General features: G+C 48.6%; 1 protein-coding gene across 2 annotated transcripts in view; it reads left to right on the forward strand.

The window, feature by feature from the left end:
- The first annotated feature begins 2,409 nt into the window (after positions 1-2,409).
- Positions 2,410-27,939, forward strand: part of LMNA (lamin A/C) — a 47,582-nt gene continuing 22,052 nt past the window's right edge. For both annotated transcript variants that reach the window (XM_081841881.1, XM_081841882.1), the window contains exon 1: positions 2,410-2,897. In XM_081841881.1, the coding sequence (XP_081698007.1) occupies positions 2,548-2,897 (350 nt within the window). In that variant the 5' untranslated portion in view covers positions 2,410-2,547. The remainder of the gene's footprint in view (positions 2,898-27,939) is intronic.

A 27,939-nucleotide genomic window follows, 5' to 3' on the forward strand; every position in this document is an offset into this window, starting at 1 on the left:
CCACCCAGATACATTGTACCTACATCACAGAAGAGGCGGTCTACAGCAGAAAACCTGTCTTCCAGGTTACCTGAGAATGATAACTGATTACATTATTTGGGCTCGCCCTATACATATCTTAAATGTGCCCTTAAGATATGATTTGTGAAAGAGACAATGGGGAGATTTCCCATTTCCTTCGACCTTGCAGAGAAATATTTGAGGTCATTTTGGGAGAGAGAAAATGGTTCCAGGAGTTTTCTGTGGGTTTCAGACATGTGGTTTACATATTTTGATGGGTTTGCTTGGTACATTTATGAACATCTTTTAGATGTATGTATACACACACACACACACACACACACACATATAAAACCTTAAAATTCTTATAATACTAGGGACAGTACCTGGTAAATCATCTTGTTTCTTTTCCTTTTGGGGAAGGCTGTGTGAACATTTTGCCAGACTTCCTTGCCATTCTTCATATTTTCATTTCTCTTTTCCTCAGATCTCAAATTAAATGTGTGTGTGTGTGTGTGTGTGTGTGTGTGTACTTGAGCAGTGATTTTGGATCCCTGCACCCAAAGCTGTGGATATGCTTGGAATCGGACTCCTTGTCGCAGCTTTATGTGGATGTAAGCTCCATCGAACCTAGTGAAACTGAATAGGCTCCATCTTCTGCCCTATACATTTAAAGCACCGTGGTACCACTTTAAGCCGTCATGTCTTCCCCCAAAGAATCCTGGGAAATGTAGTTTGTTAAGGGTGCTGAGAGTTGCTAGGAGGTCCCTATTCCCTCCACAGAGCTTTAATTTTCTGAGTGGTTTAATAACCAGTCACTCTTCCCAGGAAATTCTGGGAATTGTAGCTCGGTGAAGAGATCATTTCTCCCAAGCGAAGGCATATTTGCATACCAAAAATTATACTAGATGAATTATAACAATTTACCATCCCTACCCCACCCCACCCTGGAATCCTGGGAATTATAGTTTAGTGAGTATGCTGGCCTTTTCTATTACTGATTTGGTCCCCTTCAGAAAACTACAACTCCCAGGGGGTTCCTGAGGAGAGGGAAACGACTGTTAGACAAATTAAACCAGCCCCATCTTTTGGGCACTGAGGACAAAGCAGTTTTAAAGCTTCACCCCCGCCAGCGCCCTGCTCCAGTGCCCAAAAGCACACTATAGTATCTGAAAATGGCAGCCTCTCAAGGCTACCTACAAGCCAAGTGAGGAAAGGCAGAATCTTTTCGCAGGCTTGACCCAGCGTGGACTGTCATTGGCTGCAGAAAGGAGGCTGCAATGAGAGAGTCCTGGTAATTTGGAGCAAATTGTTCCAGCTGCGGGGGTTCCAACTACAGTTAAAGCACATCTCTCACTCACTCAGTCTCTGCCCTGCCAGCCTCTGAATCCTGAAGGCTGCTGGGAACTGTATCCCTGTGACAGGTAAGCTACAGTTTCCAGGACTCTTGGGAGTGTTTTAAATGCATGGTGTGCGGCTGTAGCGTGGTGTCGACTTCACTTTCAGTTCTTGCTACTGGTCAGGGGTGGAGAATGGGTTCTGACCCTCTTAATGTGGAGAGTTGAGAAAGGAAAGCTTCTTAGCTCCTTTACGAGAGGGGTAAGTACATCGGCCCGCTCTCCCGGGGGTTTCCAGAGATGCATCTATTTTGGCAATGTGGATCTGCTTTTGGGGCTGCAGTGTAAGGTATTTTTTGTTTGTTTTTATTTTGGAGCGGGGAGATCCAGAGTAGCACTCCCCGCCAACCGTGCTGTCCTCTAGATATGTTCGCCACCCCCTTTCAGTGTAAGACCTGCACCGTTTGCATTCCTGCTTCCCATACCCACACAGAAACAACTGGCCCTTACAACAGGCGACTGGGAGCTTCCCTATGAATCGGGATTCGAACCCTGGCCTGCATAGCTCAGAGCGTGATGCTGTTAATGCCAAGGTTGCAGGTTCGATCCCCGTATGGGGCAGCTGCATGCATCTTCCTCCATTGCAGGGGGTTGGACTAGATGGTGCTCAGGGCCCCTTCCAACGAACCCAGCCTTTCTCAACCTTGGGTCCTCATACGCTGTTGGACTACAGCTCCCATCGTCCCTGACCACCTTCTCTGCTAGCTTGGGATGGTGGGCGCTGCATTCCAACGCCGTCTGAGAAAAGGCTGCTCTAACCACTATGCGCACGGGCTCCTTGCTCTCTGGAACGTCGAAACACCCTGAGCGGAGGGGAAGGCAAAGCAGATCGGGAGGAGGGCGGCGGATGAAGACGGGAAGCATCAGAGAATGTGATAAAAACCCAGTCCTGGGCAGTTTTCCTTTAACAATGCAAATGAGGGGCTGGTTCTATTTGCCTAGCCCCTCCCCTCCTCTTTCCCAGCCTCCCCCGCCTTTTCCCAAAGCTATATGAGCTGCCCTCCAAGCCCGTGACTCAGACCGCCTGTCACTTGGAGAGCCGAGGTGCGTTGGAATTCTGCTGCTTCCTCCAGTGCCTCCGCCGCCGCCGCCGCCGCCGCCGCTTCCCTCGTCCTCCGCGTTCGCCAGGGCCCGAACCCCCGCCTGCGCCATGGAGACCCCCGGCCAGAAGAGGAGCACCCGGAGCGGGGGCACCTCGACCCCGCTCTCGCCGGCCCGCATCACCCGCCTGCAGGAGAAGGAGGATTTGCAGGAGCTGAACGACCGCCTGGCCATCTACATCGACAAGGTGCGCTCCCTCGAGTCCGAGAACGCCGGGCTCCGGCTGCGCATCACCGAGTCCGAGGAGGAGGTGAGCCGCGAGGTCACGGGCATCAAGTCGGCCTACGAGGCGGAGCTGGCCGACGCCCGCAAGACGCTCGACTCGGTGGCCAAGGAGCGGGCGCGCCTGCAGCTGGAGCTGAGCAAAGTCCGCGAGGAGTTCAAGGAGCTCAAGGCCAGGTAGGGCGCCCGGAAAGGGGCTGGCTGGGTGCACTCGGGGTGGAGGGTACCCTCCTTGGTCCAAACAGCGTTTTCCTCAGCTCCCCCCCCCCCTTAAAAAAGAAAAGAGAAAATCCCATGCACACCTCGGAACGATTTGGAGTCCGTAGTCAGGATTGCGTCAAAAGCGTAAGCCCAGTGGATTGTGGCCCACAAGGATTTTGGGCAGGGACCAAAGCGGGCATGGAAGCTGGCAGCCATCATATGAGCTGGGAGGGCAAAGAATGTCATTCTCCAGCTGGGAAGACTGCGACTCTGTTGTGGGCACAGGAGGAGGCGGCATATTCTTCCCCAAGCCCACGTTCAGGCTCGACAATGAACACTTTCTTTTCCTCTTTTGTGGGCAATTGGTTGTGCGGTTGGCATTGTGGTATCTGTCACGGCTGCCTGGAATTCCCAGTTTGGCAGTGGAAAGTTTACCTCTGTGGTATGTGGCCAGCATATCTTAAACCATAGTTGGATGGATCCCCCAAACTTAGAAAGGGAGCTGGGGGCAAGGACCCCAGCTTTATTCTCCTTGGCACTGTAGCTGTGTTCTGTTCAGAATATCTTGGAGTAATCAGATTTTTTAAAAAAAAACTTTCTTAAATTTCCACCAGCGGCCATCAAAATTAATATTTTGTATCCATGTCCTGGTTTTGGGTGCATTGGGGAGCAAGCACAGGGGATGGCTTTGGTGCCAGCAATGAGGCCACGCACAATAGTCTCCATTAAGATTGCATAAATTGCCCCCTCCTTGTGTTGACCAGATTAAGGGGTCCTCAGTGTGGTGCTCTCCAGATGTTTGACTCCAGCTCCCGTCAGCCCTAGTCAGCATGGCCAGGGGAGAGGAACAATGGGCGTTCTAGTCCAAGAACATCTGGAGGGCACCGTGTTGCTTACCCCATTGAAATGAATGGGCATGGCTAAGGTGGCTCCATTCATTTCCGTGGGTTAACTCTGAGTAAGGCTTGGTTGAAAACAACTCAAGCTGGCTTAAAGCACAGCTGGGTCATTTGTTTTCTCAATTTGGAGCCAAGCTGGTTTGGGGGAAAGTGCATTAAAATGCAATATTTCACAAGAAACATCAGGATAGATATGGATTGTGGCTCGTGTTGTGCGCACACTGCTTCCCTTACTAGCAGCTAGGAGCGCACTGAGCGCAGCCTTGAATGAGAGTGTGTATACTGTACACAGCTTAGTCTCCACTCCAAATTGAGCAAGGACTATTTGTGTATGTGGTTGTCTCATGAATTGTCTGAGTGGTTTGCCAAAAGCCTCTGTGTGGCAGATCACCGTTGGGTTTGGGGGCCCCAGGAAATGTCAGCAAGCTCTTGGGGCAGACGGTGGGATAGGTGCTTCTCTTATCAAGGCACACCCTTCATTCTCTTGGAGGATTCCCTGGACTTCTAAGCTTAGCAAGTTGCATCTTCAGTAGAACCAAACTATGTTTGCTGCTCTGCTGGTTGGAGAAGGGAACATTCTGTTCTGAAGTGCCCACCCATGACCACTTTTACTCAAGCTGAACCCTTTTCCATCCAGGGGAGCATCTGATTTAACAAACTGCTTGCTGAATTTGCGCCCGTTCTGACCTTCATTGTCTCCGTTTTAGATTTTTCCTACGCAGCCTTTTCTGTGTTGGCTCAAATATTCGATTCGGGTGTGGTGGAGGAAATATGTGATTATATATTTTTTCCCATTCCACTCATCCTAAATTTCTGCAACTGGAATAAATTGTGCACACTGGGCAGATTGCGCCACACGCTTAGTTACTGTGCGTTGGCTGCATTTTTGTGGTGGGGAATGCATCTCCTCCACGTTTCTTAGGCATGTCCTGGAGAATGTGAGTTCAGACTTGCAGAGAAACAGGCTGTGCAGAGGGGAAGACCTGGTGGTCATAGCAAAAGAGCAGGAACTATAGCGAGTAGCAGTCCTCCTCCCCGCTTCCTCACCAGCTCTAGTTTCTAAATAGTTTTTTGTGTTCTCTCAGTGCTGAGTTTTGTTATGGGTTTTTTGTTGTTTGGGTTTTTTTGCTCTTGAACCAGAAGGACTAGGAACTTCAAAACTCAACATGGAGGTTTTGTGTTTTAAAGGAACCAAGGTGCAGCTGTAGTAACTGTGTTCTGCCCTGCATGGTTTGATAGTGCTGTGCTTGCATGCTGAACAACTGTACCCTCTTTCCTCCTGCCTTCCCTGCCAGTATTTGGCTTCAGGCGGTAACTGAACTCTGATAGGCAGCAGGGAATGTGGAGGCTACAGCAGCCTTATACCAAAGTCTGCAGGCCAGTTTTCCTACAGCTTTTGGCTTTGCTGTGGCTTCCTAGCCTTCTCTGCTGAGAAGCCTTAGAAGTGAGGGCGGGGGAGGTGAGTTGTTGGGTCCTTTCTGAGTAAATTGCAGAGTCCCTTTCCCAGAAATAATGCCTTTTGCAGATGCCACCCGCATGCAGCTCAGTTTTATATTTAACCTGCATGTGTCCCATTGCAGATCCCGCTTTAGATAACTTTGTGCTCATCTCAATGGCAATGCGAGCCTGTCTCCATTTAGATCATGGGTCTGTTGTGCCATGTGTGGCAGAATCATTTGAAAAGGCTGCAGCACTAGGTGCTGAGCGGCGGTTCTTTATGTGGGCATTTTTTTGAAGGGGGGGGGGAGAGGCTGCATTCCCTATCACTTGCAAGTGCTCCATAAAGCACTTCAAAAAACAAGCCTGAACATCAGTTTTGTAAATGCATGCATGTAGCATACCAGGATAAAGTTGCAGATTACCCAAGATAACCTCCCCCAGCCTGTTTCACCCTCCAGATGTTTTGGACTACAACTCCCATCAGCCCCAGTCAGTGCAGCTATTGCAGCACCGATGGGAGTTGTAGTTCCAGACGTCTGGAGGACACCAGCTGGGGAAGGCGGATGAATCTGCCTTGCCTCGGATTACCTCTGAAGTACTCAGATGAACTTCCCAGGTTGTGACTCAAGCTCCCTGGGTGGCCTTGCAGCCCAGACCCACATGCGTTTAATTTTCACATCTAAGCCCCACTTATTTCAGAGGGGATGCTCCCAGCTGTCTGCGCTCAGAGCTGCAGCCTTAGTTGGTCTTTAGCTTGGTCCCTCAACTGCCAAATTGGGATGATAGGCCAATATTTCTATCTGATAAGACTGTGGTGCAGGTTACTAAAACAATGTCTGCAAAGCATTTTACAGATTTGAAATGCACTGTGTGAATGACAACTGAAATAATAATAATAATAATAATAATAATAATAATAATAATAATAATAATAAATAGTCAGAGACAGAGACAGGGCAAGGAATGGTTTGCAGTTAATTCCACCCAAGTTTCCGCAGCGCAAGGGTTTTTGCTGGCTTGTTTGCCTGCAAAAACCCATGCTTTCTGGCCAAGCTTTTGTAAAGACCTGCGTGGTCATCTGGTGTTGATTCCTGCTCACCCCAAGTGAGTTGTAGGACTTAATATCCCTTACTGCAGAGCTTCCAAACTTTTCATGTTGGTGACACGCATTTTAGACATGCATCATTTCGCCACACAGTAATTCAGTTTTACTAGCAAAGCAGAGGTTAAACTAACCCCCTTCCATCCCTGGGAGAAGCACAGGGAGCTGCATGTTCACTTGAGACATAGGAGGTAGGGACATTACAGGTGTGTCTTTTATTCTCCTCTGTCCCCAACCTGGTTGAAGATTCATCTGCAATGGTATGCTGCAGCTGATATGATTCATACTGCAAGCCTCAGATTATGGTTTGATAGCAGTTTGGTGTGTTCATGGGGCGTCTAACCACGGTTGCCATTTCTTTAATATGCCCCTGTGCTTAACTACAATTTAACTAATGTGGAAAGAAATAGTTGTTGTCAACTGCACTTGCATGTTCTGTAGCATTGCCTCTCTTCTGTAGGAGTAGACAAACTCAGAGCAGCAGGAAATATTTTTGGAAGTCCCATCTAGCTGCCAGGTGTCTGTTTTGTCAGCCATTGTGCTGTGCCCCAGAAGCAGGCAGGCTTTGCAGCCCACGCATCGGGTCTTGACAACCGTGTGCTTTGTGCCACAAACAGCAGCACATGGGGCCCTTTTGCGTCTCCTCCCGTGGGGCGCTGGCTACCTGTCTTTCTGTTTTTGCAAGGCTGGTTGCAAAAGGTTTTCCTTTGCAATTAACCTGTTTGCCTGCCTGCCTCGTCCGACAGCTCGGCAATAGCAGTTGCCAGGGGAGGCAGCAAATGTTTTGAGACTGCAAACAAGAGGCAGTGTGAGTCAGCCGAAGGGAAACTACAATCGTAATTCATTGATTTCGAAGGACAAATAGAAATTCCCCGGCGGAGCTGGGCGGGGGGGAGAGCTAGACATTGCGTGGGGGTGAGGCAGCTGGAGGGCCCCGCCTGTGGTCGGAAGCAAAGTCATCTACCTTGTTCCCCTTTTAGTGGTAGCTTTACAAAGATCAAAGCATGCTGTGTGACGAAGTCTCCCCATCTGTAACAATTGTTTCCCCTTTGAACATATCGCTCATATTGGAGTTTCTAGAATTCTTGATTCACCAGCTTTCAGTTCCTTTCCGTATGTGCCTTCCACTCTGATATTTGGTGGTTAATAATAATAATAATAGAATATCAGTTTTGCATTGCACTTGCCCTGTCTCAGGAATGGATTTTTCTCTTTTTGACTAGCCTGTGGATCTCCCTCGGGGTGCCTTTTTAGTAGTTAGGGTGCCTTACTTGCATTGCATGCTAGGCCCCACGGAGTGCAACAGGGCATACAAGTAGGCATTCATTAATATCCAGGAGTCCATTAATCTGGAGGCTGGGTGGAAACAGCCACTCGGTATCTCTGCCACCCAGACTCGGCTTGCACCCTGGCAAGGCAACTATCAGGATTGTGCAGCTGGATTACTTCTCTTAACTTAACTTAACTTCTCCAAGACTCTTGTTTGAAAACAGAGAGGCAAACAAATGGTTCCCGCGGGTAGGAAGCTGGGTAGGATGTGGTCTGTCTCTTCAAGGCTGGTGTGTCCCTAGTTTCTGATGCTTTTGTTAGCTTTCTCCAGCTTATCATTGTGACCATGAGAACCAGAAGCGAATACATCAGGACTTGGCGACAAGCACGTATTCTGGCATTCTCCATCAAGTAGCTGAGTGGAGAGGAGCCCACTTTAATTTTTCTTACCTTTTTGCCACTGCCAAATCAGTTGGGTCTTGGGGGTCTGCATCAGGCCTCCCTCCTAGGTGAGAGGTTAGCCACCCTTGCCATAATCAATAGCCCATTGTAACTTTGATCATGTTGAAATACCCACCTGTGCCAGGGCACAAATGGGAGACATCCGTCCCAATTAGAGTGCAGTGCAGATACACAGTGGATCATGCTAGTTTTTAACCTTTAATTTTTGACTCGGTAAAAAAAATGAGCTGCATATTCCTGCATTGCAGGGGGTGGACTCGATGATTCTCGGGGTCCCTTCCAACTCTACAATTCTGTGATCTATGATCTGTGCTGGAGGGCTGTGTTCTTGGAGGACTTTTGTGGGCACGTCCAGCTATGAGCTACACAAGGAAGCTCCAAACAGCCATAGGCTGAGTTGTCATTAAACAGCCTGGAGAGAGGCCAGAGTTGCTGAGCAGGTTTGCTGCAGCGACAAAGTCCCTGTGGTTCTAAAGGAGCTTTGTAGTTAACTTGGTGGGGAGCAAAAATTTGTTCATGTATGCTCAGAGGCACTTTTTCTTTGTTGGCATGCTCTATGCCTTGAGCCCTAACTCTTGAATCAGGTTCCGGGCTCCCCTTAAATCTTAGGACCATGTGCACTGTACTTTTAATGCCTTGTTCTATTCGGTCCAAAGGCCCAGCCTTCTGTTTCCAGCAGTGGTTAGACAGAAGCGTCCAGGAAGCTTATATGCTGGGCATAAAAGGGTCTGTGCCTTCCCCTTGTCTATCCCCGGCATCTGATATCCAGGTATATTGTGCTCATATTATAACCACTTGCTTACTCACCTGTGTCGAGTAAGGATTGTTTCCTGGTGAGCAGGCAAGGAAGTTTTTACTAAACCTGATGAAGCTGGCTGCTCCTCAACTCCCACCCCTGTTTTCAGGCTGTTGGTTTGCCAGAAATGCCTTGTGTTGGTATGGACGGGCAGTGACACTGAAATAAATTGACTTTGTATGTAAGTCAGACTTTGACTCTTATCACCAATTGCTGTTTATCAGACCCTCCCCTATGTGGCTTGTTTGCTCAGCATGATGTATGGAATGGCCTGAAGCTGGGTGGTAGAATACAAGATTTCCATGGTTCAGCTGGGTCTCAAAACAGAAGTGGAACATAGTATATTGCCTCATGCAGAGTCAGACCATTGATCCATCTAGCTCAGGGTTTCCCAAACTTGGGTCGCCAGCTGTTTTTGGACTACAACTCCCATAATCCCCAGCTTGCAGGACCAGTGGTCAGGGATGATGGGAATTGTAGTCCAAAAACAGCTGGAGATCCTGATCTAGCTCTTTGTTGTCTACATTGACTGGGTAGTGGCTCTCCAGGGTTTCCAACAGGGCTCTTTCACAGCCCTACCTGGAGATGCCAGGGATCAAATTTGGGCATATTCAGACCACCGAGCTATGCTCCGGAAAGCCATCATTGCTGCTGTCAGCCAGAATAGACAATTCCAGATGTGGTGGGCCGCTGGCCAGACCTGATAAGAGGCACCTTCTTCTGTTTGTCTTGGTTGCACACATGTCACCTTTTTGCAAAATTCTACCTGGAACGTGTGACATTCTTTAAAATACAATTATCTGCAACAGATATAAAAAGCACAAGAAAGGCCCCATAGCTTGTGGTTTGTGGGCATGGGTGAGTGCCACGATTCTACAGGGAAGCTGATCAGTGCAAGATGCATCCTTTCCCCTCTTGGGTATCTGTAGCAGGTTGAGCAACACTGAATAAATTTGAATCATACCCTGCGTGTACAAAGTTGCATTTGTCTTTGCAATTACCCTGCTAAGAGTTTAGGACTGGACAAGGCTGTCATGATTGGAACCTGCATCTCTATGTGCTACTCTTGGATTCTAATCTCCTCCCTGCAGTAAGAGTGAATGGGTTTTATGTGCTACGTACTCTGCCTTCCTAAAAACCTCACCGGGACGCGTTAAAAGCCAGGCAGTAAGGGAGCCTGGAAAAGTATGAAAGCTAGGCAGCAGGGGAGCCTGGTAAAGACATGGCACTTCAAGGCTCACGCCAGTCCCCAAACAGAAATGGCTACAGATCTTTGATCTGGCACAGACAAAGCCGGGGCAGCCCTGCACCCCTCACGTGTGCCTAACGGGTGAGGCTTCCCATCAGCCCCTGCTCTCGGCATCTTCTAGTGGGCCAATGGGAACTATGGATGCTGCTGTGGAAGCTCTGTATTGGCCACTCCATAGAAACCAGCCAGCGTTTTGGATTTGAAAGGGCGGAGCCCATGCTTGGCACTCTGTGCCAGAACCATTTCTGACTCATGGCTGTGGCCAACGCCCTTCTGCTCTGGCAAGAAGCGTTTATTCCAACGATTTGGGATTCTTGGTGGCTTGTTGCTGGCAATCCATGATCCTGCCTGTTCACGTGCCGTTTTTAAGCAAGGCGGGTTGGTTGTTGTATGTGTGTTCGTGTGTGTGTTTGTTCCCTCCAGTGCCCCTTCTGGCGCCTCCTTCCTCAGAGAGGCAAAACGTGACATTCAGCCACAACGATGGGCTTGGCAAAATCTCTTTGCTGGCAGTTTGAGTCCATAATCCAATGCCTTGAGTGCATTCTGGGGCAGAAGCATGGCTGGTCATGGGTGGGGGAATTCAGCCGCTGAAAACCAAATCCTGTGAGAAGAAATGGTGTCCCTGTGCAAAACTTTGGTTTGGATTGTGCATTTCCTCCCCTCTTACATGCCAGGAACCTTGACAAAATATCATCCCGCCATCACCCTACCACAATTTTTGGAAGCTCGTGTTTGTGTCTCTTGTTTACCTTCCCCCGCAAAGCCTTGATACAGCCTATTTTCATGCCAAGAATAAACTCCTTGAAGCACTTAACTTGCCACCTTTTCATCCCTGAGGTTTCTCTGAGCCCAGGACCCCGTTCTCTTCCTTTATATAGACAATAGAATGAGGCTGCATTTGTGCCATCGGGCCAAGGCATCAGTCACAGGAGCCCTTCTCACGTAGCTTCACCTGCTGCAGTTTCAGAACTTGCTCCCTCCAGGTTCTGTTACACCACTGGCAGAAAAGGGCCATAGCTCTGTGGTAGAACATCAGCTTCGCAGGCAGAAGGTCCCTGGTTTAATTCCCAAGATCTCCAGGTAGGTCTATAAGAGATACCAAGTCAGAAAACCTGGAAAGTGAATGTCTGTTTAATTTAACAATGGATCCAGTTTGCGCTTTGCTGAGAACTGCTGCTCCAAGACAAGGAACATGATAGTACAGTACCTAATGCCTACAATTGGTATCAGTATTTGCCCATGAGTTGTTAAAATAACACCTCTATGTGAGTTATATTAGACACATGGAATGAATGGGAAGAAGCAAGGGAGGTCTAGGAAGTTCCTTTGAATTATACAAGAAAAGAAAGAAAAGCACCCTTGGGAGGCTGTAACTTTGACTGGAGGAGCGGTAGGGTGAGGGCGATGCTTCATTTTTCTCCTATTGGCTGGTGTTCTGCTCATTCCTTCAACCCTTCTTCCACATGCCAGGGTTTCAGATGCATATTTTAGCTCTAAGCATTCAGCTGGAGCCCTGCAGGGGCAAAAGCAGCCAGCGTAGGGGGCTAGATCTTGGGGCATGAAGGAACTGTGAGGAGAGGGTTAAGCAGCCCCTCCCCTGCTCTGCCTCCTGTTTGATGCTGCTCTTCATTTAATAATTCACCAAAGCCATTAAGAATTCATTGTGACACATTTGGGTGCCATGGCACTGCTTGCCCCTGACTTACAGTGGTTCTGTAGCAAGTGAAATATATAGTCTGCGTCCTCCCAACACAGTCAATAAAATTTATTAGCTGGTACAGGAGCTGCATTATTTAAAAAAGTAAACCTCCTGAATGCCCCCTTCTCCCACACATAGACAAAATCAGGGTAGTTATTTGCCCATGACAAATAGCAGGAAACGAGGAAACCAACCTTTTACTAACAATAATAGAGTAGTAGTAATAGTAGTAGTAATAATAAATAAAATATACAAAATAAAAAGCAGTTTGTAGCTCTCCCAGTCCTTGCCTGAGCAGCTTCCTCGGTGGCTTTTGGGTGGGGCTCTTGTTCAGATCCTAATTGATTCCTTCTGCTTTCTTCCCCTTGCATCCAAAACCACACTTTGGAACAGCCAGTTCTTTACCAGGGATCTGCTGCCCTCACGTTTCAGTGGGTGAAGAGGAGAGAGGGGCCGGGGGTGGGGTGGGGTGGGGGTGTAGAGAGAGCTTTCTTGTGTTTCCTGACTCCTCCATTCTTCAAAGCTGTGCCTATTAACCTTCTCAGAGAGACAGAAATGTCCGAGTGCAATTCTTGAGATCCTTTCTCATTACCCCTTTGGATTGCATCCACACTTACTAAGTTTTGCAGAATGTGGGTCTTTAATATGTCATCCTCGCTCTAAAAAAATATTAATCCCAGCATGGGAAGGTAGCTCAGACCATAGCCAAGGAGTCCCTTATTTTGACTCCGTAGTTCCAGAAGGTCAATGATTATTCTCCTGTGTGGCCCTGGGAACAGAACGGTTGTTTTGGTTTCTGAGAGTCCCAGCTCCTTATTAAAGCCAAGATTGCAGTTCTCATTATAAAGGTGTGAATGCATTCAGACCATTCTCCCTGGAAGAATAAATGTTGGAGGAGACAGGCCTGCCAGCCTTATCTTGGGGCAGGTTTCCTCCCCATCGTGGTACCCTCATCTTTATCTCTCTTTATCCGGAGAGAAGAACAAAGCGCTGGTGCACTGCATATCATGAGATGTTGCTCCCACCTGCACAGAGAAACTTCCTGAGACCTCTGCTGAGTTTCGAAAAAGTTTGTTTTTAAAAAGCTTCCAGCCCTCTTTGTTGTTTGGAAATGCTTGGAAGACTGCCATGAGTAATTTTGCGAAAGCCTGAAAGTGTTGTGAAGTGACAGCAGCTGCTTTTGTGTCACATTTCTGCTACCTGCAACAGATTTCCCCCATAATTAACGTGACACTGAATTTGGAAGTTGGCATCTGTGTGCGGAAGCCTGGGAGAAGAAGCTCATCCCTCTGGGATGTTTTGCAGCCTGCAAGGAGCTGGGCCCGAGACTTGCAGTGTTGGCCAGCCCTTCCAGGTAATCGTGCCTCCAGCTGCTTCTTTGTTTGAATGGCTTTTGGGTCTGTTTCTCAGAAGGCTTAATAGGATGGGGAGACAGTGTTATAATGGATGACAGCTTCCCCCAACCTCACATGCACCTCCAAATGTTTTGGACCTCAACTCCCATCAGCCTCAGCCAGCATGGCTGTCCTTGATGCGTTTGCTGGGAGTTGCAGTCCAAAATATCTGGCAAGGGCCACAGGTCCCCCAGTCTCTTCTATAATGGGACACATACTACTAGGATCTGGGAGACAAACCACTGCATCTCAGCCTAACCTACCTTGTAGGCTTGCTCTGGGTATTAATTGAGGAAGGGGAAGAACCATGAATGCCACCTTGAGCTCCTTGGAGAAAAAAGTGGGATACAAAGGCAACTCATAATAATAGCACATCGTGGGTGCTGCCAAGCAGGACATGCTGGGGTCAATAGGTTGGTCTCTTGGCACCTAGAACTAAAGAGGTACACTGCCTCTGGGCAAGGAGGTTCTACTCATGGTGAATGGTGGCTTACCTACTTGGAGCAGAAGGTAGCCATTCCTAAGACAGTGTGGGCTATGTAAGGGAAAATGCGGAAAGACCAGTTTTCACTCCCACCCCACCCCACCCCAATATCTGCATCCCACCCCAATATCTGCATCCTTTCAAGGGCAACAGAAATGTTGTCTTTACCTATTTCAGAGCTTTTGCCATTCCTGCCCCAAACTGATGTGATTCTTTTCCCCCCCGTCTGTGGTGAACACAAGAAGTTGCCTTATATGGAGTCAAACCAAGTGTCCAACTAGCTCAGTAAGGGCCATGCTGACTCTCCAGGGGACCTCCCCTGCATTACCTGGGGCTTGAACCCAGGACTTCTTGCATTCCAAAAGCTTTATAGGAGTTTACAGAGCTCTCTCTCCCTTTGGGGTGATTTTTTCCCCTGTGTGTGACGCATGGGACAAGCATGCTTCCTTCCCGCAGAAACGGACTCTGCTCTCTTGCTGGGTTTGAATGAGCCAATTGGCTGCAAGAGGCTTCCTTGCAGAAGTTTGAGCTCTCGGAGCGTGTTGATTTTTCTTTTTCCACATTGGAAAGCTCTTAAGGAGCGGTCTGGCTCATGCAGAGTTGTGCAGATGAACTGTCTCATTTCTCCAAAGAGCCTGTGTCCACACCATACATGAAAAGCACCTTTAAAGCACCCGGCTTCCCCAAAGTAATCTTGGCAACTGTACTTTGCTAAAGGTGCTGGGAGCTGCAGCTCTGAAGTGCAAACTACAGTTCCCGGGTATCTTTGAAGGCAGTTGTGTGCTTTAAATGTATGGTGTTATGGATGTCACCTAAGACCTCTTCCTACAACCAAATGTAGTCTGGCGCAGTGTTCGAAACTCCCATTGTTCTAGGCGCATTTTGCAACAGGGAATTTCATTAGCGCGAGCCATTTCTGAGCTCTGGGCACAGTACTGCGCCTAAGATTTCCGATTAAAACTGCAGAGTGGAAGGAAAGGAGGGACTTTTTCTGCTACAGTACTCTCTGAAGACTGGAGAAGAGACCCTCTTAAGAATATTTGGGGCATGGGCAGGGGAAGAACTAGAGCATGTGAAAAAATGAACATAATATTTTAGCTACAGTTCGTTCATTTTCAGCTTTGTACTTTGGTTATGGGGGGCGGGGGGAAGCGTGCCTAGTCATTCTGTTGTTGCGCCCATAACCCTAGATTTAACGTGCCATTTAGCTCCTAGCTTGTCTGGTGTTGAGATGCAAAGGTGGTGGTGTTGAAAGTCTGCTGCATTAAAACCTGCATTAAGCAGTTTTAAAGGAAGTGGGAGGTTAAACGATCTTGGCAGAGCCTCCAGAGTCCGTGACAAGGGAGAGAAGGTGGTGATGGTAAACTGAGCAGAGAAATTCTGCAGGAAGCAGCAATGCCACCACAGGTCTCTCCTTGACATTGTCACACCATATATTTTGAAGCACCTTGATACCATTTTAAAACAGCTATGACTTCCTTCCCAGAATCCTGGGAGCTGTAGTTTGCCAAGAGGTGTTTAAAGACCCCTGTTTCCCTCAGAGTTATGGTTTCTGGAGTTCCTTGTGAAGAAAATTCCTGTTAAACTGTTAAACTACTCTGGGAGTACTACTCTTCCAAACAACTCCTAGCACCCTTAGCAAACTCCAGCTCCCAGAATTCTTTGGGGGAAGCTATAACTGTTTAAAGTGGCATTACAGTGCTTTATTATTTTTATTTTATTTTGACAAAGTAATAATCATAAATAAATAAGAATAAAAATGTGCACCCCACCACCGAGACAATTCCATTGTAGCTATCCATCCTCCCAAAATTTCAACACCTCTTGTGATAGTTTGACCCCTTTCTGTTTTAACACTACAAATTCTACAAACACCTTCCATATCTCCTCGAAATCATTTCTCCTGCATATTCCCTGTCATACCTTAATGGCCCATGTTAATTTATCATTAATAGCTATATCCCACACCTCTTTATACCATTCTTCCATTTTATATTTTGCTTGTCCCTTCCACTTCCAAGCTATAATAATTTGTGCAGCTATCAATAAATTTGTGAGCAAGTCCTTCATAGCCTGCGAATCTTCCACCCCATCATAAATTGATAATGCTATCTCTAGACTTTCGGTCAGCTTTAACCCAGTGATTTCTGTTATCTCCTTAAACACCCTTTGCCAGGAAAATTGTACATATTTATACCCCCACCACATGTGAGCATAATTCCTGGTTTCCTGGGATCGCCTCCAACATAACACTGAATATTCCTTGTTTATTTGATGTAAGCTGACTGGTGTTAAATACCACCTCCAAACTAATTTATAATAATATTCTTCTTATAGACAACATTTTCAACGTACGATTCTCCCATATTTCTCCCCAGCTTTGACTATCTATCTGCCCTGTTGCCTCCTTTTCCCACACCTCTTTCAGTTGATCTTCTTGATCCTCCATTTCTACTAATGTTCTACAAATTTCACTGGTTTCGCACCATACATTTAAAAAGGGGAACAGTGCTTTAAATGTATGGTGTGAATGTGACCTAATGGCAGGAGCAGGGTAGCCCAGGCACAGGTTGTTTGCTTCAAGATCCAGGCCTTTGTCTCAATGCAGATGCACTTCTCAGCAGTTGAGGTCCTTTCAGGAGACAAGGGAGCAAATGAGGAGAAGGAAGCAATGCGCTCGCTCTCTCTCTCTCTCTCTCTCTCTCTCTCTCTCTCTCTCTGTGTGTGTGTGTGTGTGTGTGAGAGAGAGAGAGAGAGAGAGAGAGAAATTGTTGGCTTCTGGCTATGTAAGGGGGGTGTTGTATATCCACAGTGGGCATGTTTCAATTGGCAGGATGTGAGTCAGAGCAACAGATTATCCTGCACAGCTCTGAAGATTTGGTTGGGGATGAGGACTTGGCTCATTTTCTCGGGGAGGGGGGCGGGAGAAGGGGGTGGCAATGACAGGCCTGTGATTAGAGGGACAGCGTATAGAGCAGGCATCGGCAAACTCGGCCCTCCAGATGTTTTGGGACTACAACTCCCATCATCCCTAACCACTGATCCTGTTAGCTAGGGATGATGGGAGTTGTAGTCCCAAAACATCTGGAGGGCCGAGTTTGCCTATGCCTGGTATAGAGGCTTGGGTGGAGGGAGGAAGGGTGGGGAGAGAATTTTGCCTCCTCTCACTTTCTTTTGCCAAGTGCTTACTTCAACACCCTTTTACCAACATACTCAAATGGAACATCCATGTATAAGAGCAGTATCTCCAGAGAACCAGCTGTTAGTTCTCTGTTGGGACCTGGGATCCATTAAGCCATGTTGCTTGTAGGACTGAGTGCCACTTGAGCAGCTGATCTGACCACAGGTTTGTGTGGTTCGTTCCATATGTGTGTTGCTTGCTGCGTGAGGTGTCTCCGTTGACTTACAAAGTAAGGGTTCAGGGTCTTCCGAAGCTTCCACCTGCAAGCACAGGATTTGGCATCTCAAATTCACCTTGCCTTTTCTCCAAAGAGAAAACTTCTGAGTAAGGTCTGGTGGGAGATTGTAGGGCTGCTTTGCTGCCTTCTCTGCTCCTCAACTCCCAGTCCCTGACTAGCTGGGCAGATTTTTGCAGAATGAGCAGGTGATGTGCAGGGCATCCCCCTTCCATACCTACCTCATTCCTGCTACTGGCACTGGCAACTGAACCATAAGAACATAGGAGCTTGCTGGATCAGGCCACTGGCCCATCTAGTCCAGCATTCTGTTCCCACAGCAGCCAACCAGATGCAGGACCTGAGCAAAAGAGCACTCTCCCCCACTCCCCACCTCATTCTGCCTCATTCTAGGACTGGCCCTGGTTAATTCTGTCATTTGCATAATTTTTGCAGGTTGCGGAATTCTGCTTTCCTTGATGGGGCGTCTGGATGGTTCCAAGCTCTTGCTAATGCACCAGGCCAGAAAGTTCTTCTAATCTGCAAGGGAGCTGGCAGTGCATCTCCCACCTGCCTTATGATGGGTGGAGGTGCTATCAGTCCTCAGATCTCAACCCCCACTGTGTTTGTTTCAAAGCAGCTGCAGAGACTCTCTGATAGCAACTGGAGCCTACTCCCCTTGCCCAGCTGCTTTGAAGTTTTAAAACACACACACACACACACACACACACACACACACACACACACCCTCCCTCCCTCCCTCCCTGTTGGGAGATCTGACCTCCTGCACTAGGTTTGTTTCAACACCCAGACTGACTTGTTCTCTGGTTGTGCTTTCTTCCAACTTGGTGGAACCATGCTCTTGACAGTCAAGATTGAGCTGTGTGAGCGAGTGGCCTATTATGGAACTATGTGGACAAATACCTTTGCCTTGATCTGCTAAGATAAAAAAAGGCCCTTCCCCAAGCATTCTTCTCCATTTTGCACAGTCTATGCTTCTGTCTGTCTTTCATCCGTAGCCTTCATGCCTCTTGCATTCAGTCTACCCAAATCCCAGCAGCAGGAGAAGGGTTTTTAAGTGACTTGTAGATCTTGAACTGTCCACCTGTCCCACAATTGCTGCTTCTCTTTCTCCTCCTTCAATGGGTCCATTGTGTCAGCCGGAACAACTGGCTGCTTTTCTCCTTTCTCTTTTCCTTCGCAGCTGTGGCAACTTTGGAATGCACCGACTGGTGTCCTAGTGAGGGTTTCTGTGTCTTTGGTGGTAGCTCCAACCTTGGGAATCCAGGGGTGGAGTCTCCTAGATAGGGAGTGGAATGTTGTTGGGAGTGGAGGGGACTCCACCAGGTGGGCAGAGCATGGCCAAGGTGGGTAACCCAGGGTGCAGCCCAGATGGTTCACGAGGAAAGCAAAGCTCTCAAGCCAGGCAGAAAAACTGAGTGCCCTCGTGGTTTCTCACTTTGCCTGGCAATTTTAGTCCTCCTGAGACATCGAGGAAGGAGGCAAGACCCTAGCACAGGTCAAAATTTTGACACCTGGCTAGATCACATTATTTGGGGCTGTGGAGGTTTCCTGACTGAAACTCAACTGAGACTGCTTCTAGTGTTGCCCAGTTCCACATGGGAGGCATGTACCATAGCTATGGAGGGGGTAGCCATGTTTTTTTTGCCCTGGGTGAAACCTCCAGAGAGGTGCCATTGACTGTCCCAGCCTGTGTGTGTGTGTGTGTGTGTGTGTGTGTACACAAATGTGCATGGGGTGTGTGTGCCAAACTGGGTCTTTGACCCTGGTGAAATAAAGCCTAGTTTTGCCCCTAATGGACACACAGTTGTGGAACCCCCCATCACCCTGTGTTCTGCCCATACTATAAGGATGGGGAACCTTGGACCCAGGTGACAAATGGTGCCTCCAGCCTTTCTATCTGGCCCTCGGGACTCTTCCTCAGCCACATACCCTCCTGAACGGCCCCCACTTTGCAACCGGAATGATTACACCCGACTTCAATGTGTCCTTGAACTGTGACACTGCATCTTGCTTGTTTGGGTGGAGGAGGAAACAGAAGTGTCTTGTTTGGGTGGAGGAGGAAACAGAAGTGTGTAATAAAACCTATCCTACTGTTCAAATTCACATCCGTTGCCCTGCCTACTTTTGCCTCTGGCCCCACCCACTCACATGTGGCCTCTAGAAGGTTGCAATTAAGGGAACGTGGCCTTAGAACATGTCTGACTCCGTGCTCTTTTTCAGATAGCTTTGAGCTGGTATACTTTACAAAAAGGCAATGTTAAAAGGCAGCGACTTCTCCCTGGAAAGGAAGGGATTGCTTTCTCTGGCCTCAGCTGCTTACTTCCTCCAGCGTGGTCAGGAGCCAAAGCGGCCGCCGGCCTGGACATGTGATCCGGCACCCATGAATGCCACTTTGGGGAGTGGCTCTCTTGGCAGTGAGGCTGGGGAACCGGGCTGCCTACCCAGCAGCAAAGCTCTGCGCTGCCACGTTAGGCCGGCTGCCAATCTGGCTCAGTTGTGTCTGAAACCATTGCTCTGTGCATCCACATTTATAGCCACAAAGCTGAGACAGTGCAGGGGAAGCAAAACAACAACCACTGGAGTTCCCTTCTCTTCCTCTCTCTCTGCCTGGGAGTTCAAGTCCAACAATATCTGGAGGGCTGCAGGTCCCCCATCCCTAAGCTAACCTCTTTCATTAGGTACATGCAATACAGCTGTTTATAGATAACTACATCAATTACACTGGCATGTGGATAAGAGGAAAAGAGCTACATGAGTCCCGAAGCTTTTCCTTGCCATCAGTGGCTACGCTCTCCCTCCACTTTGGGAAGCAGTGTTGTTGTCCTTGGGTTCTGTTTGTGGATGTCCCATTGGGGACATCTGGTTGGCCACTGAGAACAGGGTGCAGGACTAGATGGGCCCCCCTTTGGCCAGATCCAGCAGCCTGTTCTTCTTAAGCCACAGTGGCTGAGCCATGTGCGCCAGGAGGGAATTGCCCTCTGGCTTCTGGCCTTGAGTGTGTGGAGTCTTCCCAAGATGGTCAGTTTAGACTTCCTTGCAGATTAGACCTTGACTCCTGTGTGGGCTGAGCCAGCTCCTTTGTCTACCCAGACCATCCTTAGCTGTCTTGGGGGATGCTTAAGAGGTGTGCACGGTTTTTACAAGTGCTTCCTGCCTTGCTCCCACCCTCTGTCTCCTGCAAGCTTGATGTAATAATCAACACACATGAGTAAGGCTGCATGTTTTGATAGCTGATTAATCCAAAGTTATAAGTGAGCGTGATCTCATTTTTATATTTTAAATTGTATTAGGACATATAAAGAAAAAAATACAAAACTTACTATCAAATCTCTTGTTCCTTTTTGTGTCCAAACTAAGGCTTTGGTCTAAATACAATAAAAACATAAAGAGTGCGTAATAAAGAAGAAGAAATAGAAAAGTTGTTAAGAAAGAAAATAAAATTCAGAAGGTAGGGGGACTTCCCATTCTTCGTCTGTCCACTATATATAAACAATATTCATTTCATCCACTCCAATATAACACCCATATCGTTTTTAGATACTGAGGGCAAACTTTATTCATATAAAGAAACTGCCTTCTACTGACTCAGACCATTGGGCCATCTAGCTGAGTATTGCCTACACGGACTGGCAGCTGCACTCCAGGGTCTCAGGCAGGGAGGCTTTCCCAGCAGCACCTGGCAATGCCAGAGGACCATCTGCAGACAAAGTATGCAGTCCACTACTGAGCAATCAGTTGAGGGGCACATTAAAAATGTCCTATCCTTCTAGCACAAAGAGGTAACTTAGACCACATTTGCACTATAAGTTTAGCGTGCTGTGTTACCATTTTAAACAGTTAGGGCTCCCCCCCCCCATTAAAAAAATATAATACTGAGAAGTATAGCTTGGGTGCAGAGAGTTGTTGTCCCCCTCCCAGAGCTGCAATTCCCAGAGTTCCCTGGGAAGAGGGATGAATTGTTAAACCACTCTAGGAATTGTATCTCTGCAAGAGGAATAACAACTCTGAACACCATTAACAAATTACACTTCCCAGGATTTTGAGGGGAGAAGCAATGACTGTTTAAAGTGATAGAGAGCTTTAAATGCATGGTGCAAATGTAGCCTTAAAAAGGATGAAATGGTCTCACTTCCTTTAATACCTAGAAAGCACCTGTGTTTGGGTTTTTGCTAACGAGCACATTTATGGAAATGGAATCGATCTGATTGGGAAAGAGTCGGGGAAAGCAGTTCAGTTAGAAATGTCCTTGTTAAGCCCTGTGATTGTCAGATGTGGGCAAGAGGAAGGAAGGTGTCCTTTCTGGCATGGTGGGTATTAATAGAACCAATAAAAACATATTGTGAAGAACCGGCAATGGACCAATGTGAGGGAACGCAGCCAGGTTGGTCTGTTCTCGCCTGTCTCTTGAGCATGTGCCAGAGCTTTGTGCCAACCGGCAAGAAAACTCTGCTCTGTTTACAGTCTCCAGCAGAAGGCCAGCCCCGAATTCTTGCAACGTGGCAAAGTGCCCGCCACACCCTGGGGACAGCCCCCCTCCAGGAAAGAGGCTCCCACACACTGGGTGCCATGCCAGCTGCTGATGGTGGTATGCCTTGGCGTGGAAAGAGGGTCGCCCACAAGGCTGAGGAAGAAAGGGCCAGCAAGGTGACCTTTCTGACTTGAGCAAGAGCCAGCTCTTTTTGCAGCAAGATCAAGGAACCAGCATTGTGCTCCTGAAAATATTTTCCACGTTTCTCACTTTCCTGAGAAGTTGGATGTTTGGTTGTCATGTGGGCAGGAGCTATTTATGCAGTGCCCTTGCGAGAGGATAATCACCTGAGTCACATGACATTTTCACAACACAGTGTTTAAGCATGTGCAGAGTGTTCTTGGAACGTCACCGTATTTTCTTAGAAATGCTGCTGTGGTGGTAGGTCTCCCTGCTGCCTTCCTAAAGAGATAGGAGGGCAATAAACAAGAGCACTGGCCATGACATTTTTACGTGAAAATGAGAAAAAAGAAACCTGGGTCCATCCACCTCTGCCTTCAATGGTGGTCAGGCAGATTCTTGTTTAATACTTTCAAGCTGAGCATGAAGGCAACAGTTTGACCACATTTTATATCCTCAGTATCTATATTCTGAACGTCTGTTATTCAGAGGTAAACAGCTCTTGAACATGGAGGTTTAGTTAATGGCTAATGGATGCCTGTCAACCTTCTCTCCTTCATGAATTTGCCTAATCCTGTTCTAAATTAATGCCCACCATTTCTGGCAGCTGCCCATATGGCAATTCTGGGCTGTTCCTATTTCTGACCCAGGCAGCGGAGCAGTGGTCTTTCCAGCCCTCAGTGCCACGTCAACCAATCCCACTGCAGCTAACATCTCTCCCTTTTAAAGGGGTGGTGACTCATTCATCCCAAAACCTAGCCAAAAGCTGCCTTCTGTTGCAGCTGCCAGGCTTCTTTCTCTGCTTGCAAAGCTCGCCCAGCTCCCTCTGCCTCATGCAAAACAGAACCAGCGCTCTCCTTGGCCTGCACTGTAAATAATTATCCGGGGTTTCTATCTGCAAGCCAAAATAATAAAAAGCTGTCTTCTGTTGTGCCTGGGCTGGGTGAGGCTGATCTGTTCAAACAGAGGCCTCACAATACCTCCTATTATATCTTGGAGCAGAATAGATTTCAGCTGCTGGGAGGGTGGATTCAAAAGCCTTACCCAGCCTGGCAGAGCAGCTTTCGGGACCCTTTGAACTGTGCCATTGAGCGGAGGAGTGGAAAGGAGGGTTCATATTACAGGCTGGTGTGTACTACACCTTATTGAGTCAGGCAGTTGGAGATGCCAGCAGGAACTGGTAACCTGGAATTTTCTGTATGCAAAGCGTGCCCTCTGTGGCTCTTCTCCAATAGCACATGAGGCTGAACTAGGCTTAAATTGTACAATTGGTTCATCTAACACAGTATTCTCACCTCCAGCCTCTCTCAACCTGGTGCCCTCTTGTTGTTCTGGACTGCAACTCTCATCAGCCCTAGCCAGCATTGGACTCCAGGCCCCGACAGCTGGCCTGGCTTAGTAGTCTAGAGAACATCTGGATGGCACTAGGCTGAATGAGGCTGGTCTACTCTGTCTTTCAGACAGAAGGGGCACCCCAGCTCTGCCATATGCAAACTTTGTAGGTGCCACAGGTGCATGCAAAGTGTATGGCTCTGCTTGTGAGAGATGGTGCCCGTGCAAATATTAGTAAGCAAATATTCTGCCCATAAAGTTCAATATTTATTTTACTTTGTTTCGACTTTGTTTTGAATATTAAGGTTGCTGAGGTGTGTATGTGTGTTTGCAGAAAGTGAGATTTATTTTATTTTGGCTCAGAAGTGGGAAAATCTATGGGTAGGTCTATCAATTTACTAACGCAGTAGAAATTACCAATAGCTATTATCTGCAAGAGCTTTGAACCTTTGTTGAAAGGCAGTCTGCCTCTCAATTACCTGGTTGCCAAGGGTGCAGAAGTGGGGTAGCTGTTGCTGCCATGCCATGCTTGAGAGCGCCCCAGAAGGAATCTGGCTTCAGGATGCTGGGAGAGGTGGGACTTTGCATTGTTCTAGCAAGGTGGCATTTACATTATGAGGAGTGTCAGTGGCACCGCTGGTAAGAGATGTGGAGTGTAAAAATGTGACTTGAGGCGGCAGAATTTGGTAGCCAAGGGAAGCGGCTTGGATGTTGGTTTCTGCAATGAGTGTCAGATATTGCACTTGGATGGTTCAGCTAAGGAACATTTTGTGAAGCTGGCAGCATGCACACGTAAGTTGACAGCAACCTACTGCCTTGAAGCCAACCTTTTAAAAAGCCTCTTTGTTGGGTTGCTTGGACATGAGTGACACTGAGTGCCTGCTCCCAGGTCTTTGCACTGTGCCGACCTAGACCCCCTCTGGCTGTTTAGGGCTAGGACTCCCATCAGCCCCAGCGAGTGCATATGTATGATGGGAGTTGCAGCCCAAGACAACTGTGCTGGCCCGGGACTCATGGGAATTGCTGTCCAAAACATCTGGAGGGCACCAGGTGAGCAAAGGCTGCGTCACCCTCCGCAGCCAGAGAGCCTTTCGTTGACTTCTGGGCAGGAATTATTCCAGGTCTACAACTTGATACTGGCTCTGAAGAATATGCCGAACCTCTTCAGCTTGCAGGGGCCATTTGGGATGCAAGGCTTTTGCAAAACCTGAGCTGGCACCCCGAGGTTGTGTGGAGGCTCTCTTGCGAATCCAGGGTATCCTGGAGTCTGCTGGGAAAGTTCTGAAAGTGGCAGGGTTGGCAATGGGAGGGACGGAGCATGTGTACACAGGCTGTAAGCCATGTGAATTGTGGGAAGGTTGGCAAGCAGGGGCAGCTGCTGTTTCCTCCCTGTTTTGGCAAGGGCGTTGGGAAGTTACCAGCTCCTTTGCTAGCAAGGGAAGAGTGTGTGTGTGTGTGGGTGTGTGTGTGTGTGTGTGGGTGTGTGGCAGGGCGGGGCGGGGCCAGAGCCCAAGGCTTTCGTCTCTCACCAAGTGGCACACAGTCTGCTGATTTTCATTTGCTTCCTTTGAAGCTATCCATCCCACTGGTGAACAGAGAACCCCATTGATCTCATGGCATCTTGGAAGACTGAGGGGGGTGGCATGTCCCGAGATGGCGTCTGACCCAGATCGGCTAGGAACGAAGCTGGAATTGTGCAAGGGCTCTGCACAGTAGCAGAACTGGCCCTCCCTCGCTTCAACCTCAAGAAGCCTGCACTCATTGCAACAGATGGGGAGCAGCAGGGATCTTGAGTTGCATCTGAGTGGGCTTTCCCAAGGGCATGTCTGTAGGGGGCTCTCCCCACTTCCTTAGGGCAGTATGCACCCACTCCCAAACTTACTGGCGTGAGATCCTTTTGTCACAACAACCCTGTGGGGGGAGGTTTGGCTGTAAAGGAGTACCTGCCCCAAGGCCACCTTGTGAGGCATTTTTCATGTCATCATTTTCTAAATAAACAAGCAGTTTGGTGGGTTGTTTGTTACATAGGAGCTCCCTCTCTACTTATCCCTTTTGAGCTTCATGAATCAAAAGGCACCTGGCTCTGGGTCTCAAGCGTCAAAGAGGCTGTGCCATACATGGTTCGCTACATTAAACTCGCCGAAAGTCCCCAACTTTTGCGTAGAACCAGACTTGGGTGAGGCTGCCTTCCAGCAAGTGTGGGGCAGCCCTCCGGACGTTGTGGGGTTCCCAGTTCCCATCACCCCCTGGAGCAGCATGACCCACGGTCGGGGACGGCGGGAGTTGCAATGCAACAGGTTCCTCCATGCCTGCACCCAGGAGAAGACTTTACAGAGGCGCTGTGAGCGGCGGCGGCGGCGGCGGCTGGGGCCTCTCGCATCCAGCTGCGGTTTCGGAGGCTTGTCGCTGCGGCCGCGCGGGTTTGGGGCGCCTTTCGAACCGGAAAAGGCGCGACCGCCCGGCGCCTCGAGGGAGTGTGCGCCGCGGCGAGCTCCGCTTCGCGGTGCCTCTTTGCGCCGTGGGGCCAGGGAGGCCTGCGGGCCTGCTTCGGCGTTGGCGTTTGGGCTGGCGGGCTGGTTTACTCAGCCGAAAGGAATGTCCCTCGCCTGCCTCCCAGCAGTTGCGTTTTTCGTGCTGGCACCGAGGTTTCCTGCGACGCAAAGCTGCTCAACTTTCTCTCTCTCTCTCTCTCTCTCTCTCTCTCTCTCTCACACACACACACACACACACACACACACACTCACACACACACACACACAGCAGAGAGAGAGATCACTCTGCCTCGTCTTCTTGTGTGTGTAAAAGAAAGAAAGAGAAAAACTCAAAACTGGCATTTCGCTCCGACGGCTCGCGGCCTCCCAATGTCTGCTAAATGGCCATGGTTTGGCGCGCGCAAAAGGCCGCCCGTCCCTTTGAGTCATTTCTTCGCGAGGCGTCATTGCGCGGGGGCCGGAGAGCGCCTCGAGTCCCGTTTCCCTTCCCGGCCCCGCTCGCGCCATCTGCGGCGTTGCCGGGGCCAGGCCGGCCCGACTGCCATTTGCGGACGGAGCGGCGGGGATGACTCAGCCCCGCCGGGTGGGGCCGGAACAGAGGCGTTGGCCGGCGAGTGGGAGGCGGGGAGACGATTCCAGCCAAGACTTCGCTTATTGTTCCTTTCCCTCCCTCCCTCCCTCCCTCAGTGTACTATTTAATATCGCGTTTCCTGTGCTTGATAAATTGAAGCAGGCCGCAGCTGCACGGATTGCTTGCGCATTTTGTTACAGTAACACTAAAGATTATACGCAGACGGTGTTATTTCGTTACTGTGTGTACACGCTGCCTAGTTTTCAGCAAAAGGGCAGGAAATTATTTTTAACCCTGCCGCTTCAGGCGTCTCCTCTCGCCCTCTGAACAGATTCAATGTGATCCGCAGGATTCGTACAAGAATCTAGTATTCTTTATTTATTTATTTTTGGCGGGGCGAGGAGGCTTCTAGTCCTCATTAAAATTGAGACTGTTTTGCACATGTGAGGAGGGGCACCCTTTAAAGATTAGAAACGAACAGACAAAGGAGCTTAGTTACTCACATGAGTATATTGGCTTGTGTTGCAGGACAACAGTTTAATCTAGTTTAGTGTATCCACCATGTGCTGTGTCTGCTGTTCATGAAAATGGCATGCAACTAAAACACGTCACTAGTCTGCAGACCTCCCTTATTCCCTTTTCTGGCTTGAAAGCAAACCATGGCAAGTTGTCAAAATACAGGCAGTGTTCTGTTGCAGCCCAGGTGGAGGCATCCGAGGCTAAAGCTCTTCCTAAAGAGACTTGTGAAACTTTTAAAAGTTGCTCTCGTTTTTGGCACTGCAAAAAAACCATTTAAATTTGGGTTTGTTTCCTGCTGTGACCTCTGGGTGCAAGAGCCCTCTTTGTCTGTGCTTTTGATCACCTGAAGATGAAGCTTCTAGCTATGAATAGATCCGTACTGCTTTTATTTGTGATGGCTTGCTTGTTGCACATCAGATCTTTGAATTTAGCCCCCGCCCCTTTAAACTTTTGCCTAATTCTCCACATCCAACTCCTTAATCTTCAATGAAAACAGCAGGAATTTTTTTTTTTGCTTCCCTTTCTGAGGGTTCAGGGACTCCACATGCAATTGGAAATCTGGAAGGTGAGAACCGCAAATCCCCTCTTGACTTTTTTCTGGGGCCTTTTGGGTGTGGCCCTTGCTGTACCAGTGGCAGCAAACATCTTTTATCGCCTTCAGTAGGGCCACGCCCTCAATCCTGAATCCTGTCCAGCTGGCTCCAACAGAAAGCTGGTGGCGCTTGCTCACGTTTCTGTCCCACGTGGCACATCCCTGGTGGCTTGGCAGTGGTGCCCTTGGTACCGAAAAAGAATGGGTGAGTCAGAGCCACTCGGATGGGCCTGGGTCGCAACCGCTTCTCTCCAGAAACAACAGGATCTCCTGTGCCTTGTCCCTTTCCTGCTTTTGATGGGATTCTTTTCCAGAGACACCACCAGGGATGTCAAAAGCCCAAACTCTGCCAGCGCTCCTTCCCTTTTGATTCAATTTTATGTGCTTGTTCCTGGCAAGTGTTTTGTTCCAATCCACACATCCCACCCCCTCCTCCGTCATATCTCTGCCGTGCCAAAAGAATGTTTGCTCATGGAACTGTGGTCCCCCTGCAGCAAAAATTCTGTTAACAGAACCTGGTGATGGTTGTCCCTCCCCAGAAACAACAACAACAACAACAACAACAACAACCATCATTCATAAAGCATCAAAAATTTTCTAAGCACTGGACAAACGTTAAAAACCAAGACAGTTTCTGCCACGCATGAACAA

Source organism: Podarcis erhardii (assembly GCF_964252035.2).
Source record: "Podarcis erhardii genome assembly, chromosome: 15".
In the NCBI taxonomy this organism is placed as follows: Eukaryota; Metazoa; Chordata; class Lepidosauria; order Squamata; family Lacertidae; genus Podarcis; species Podarcis erhardii.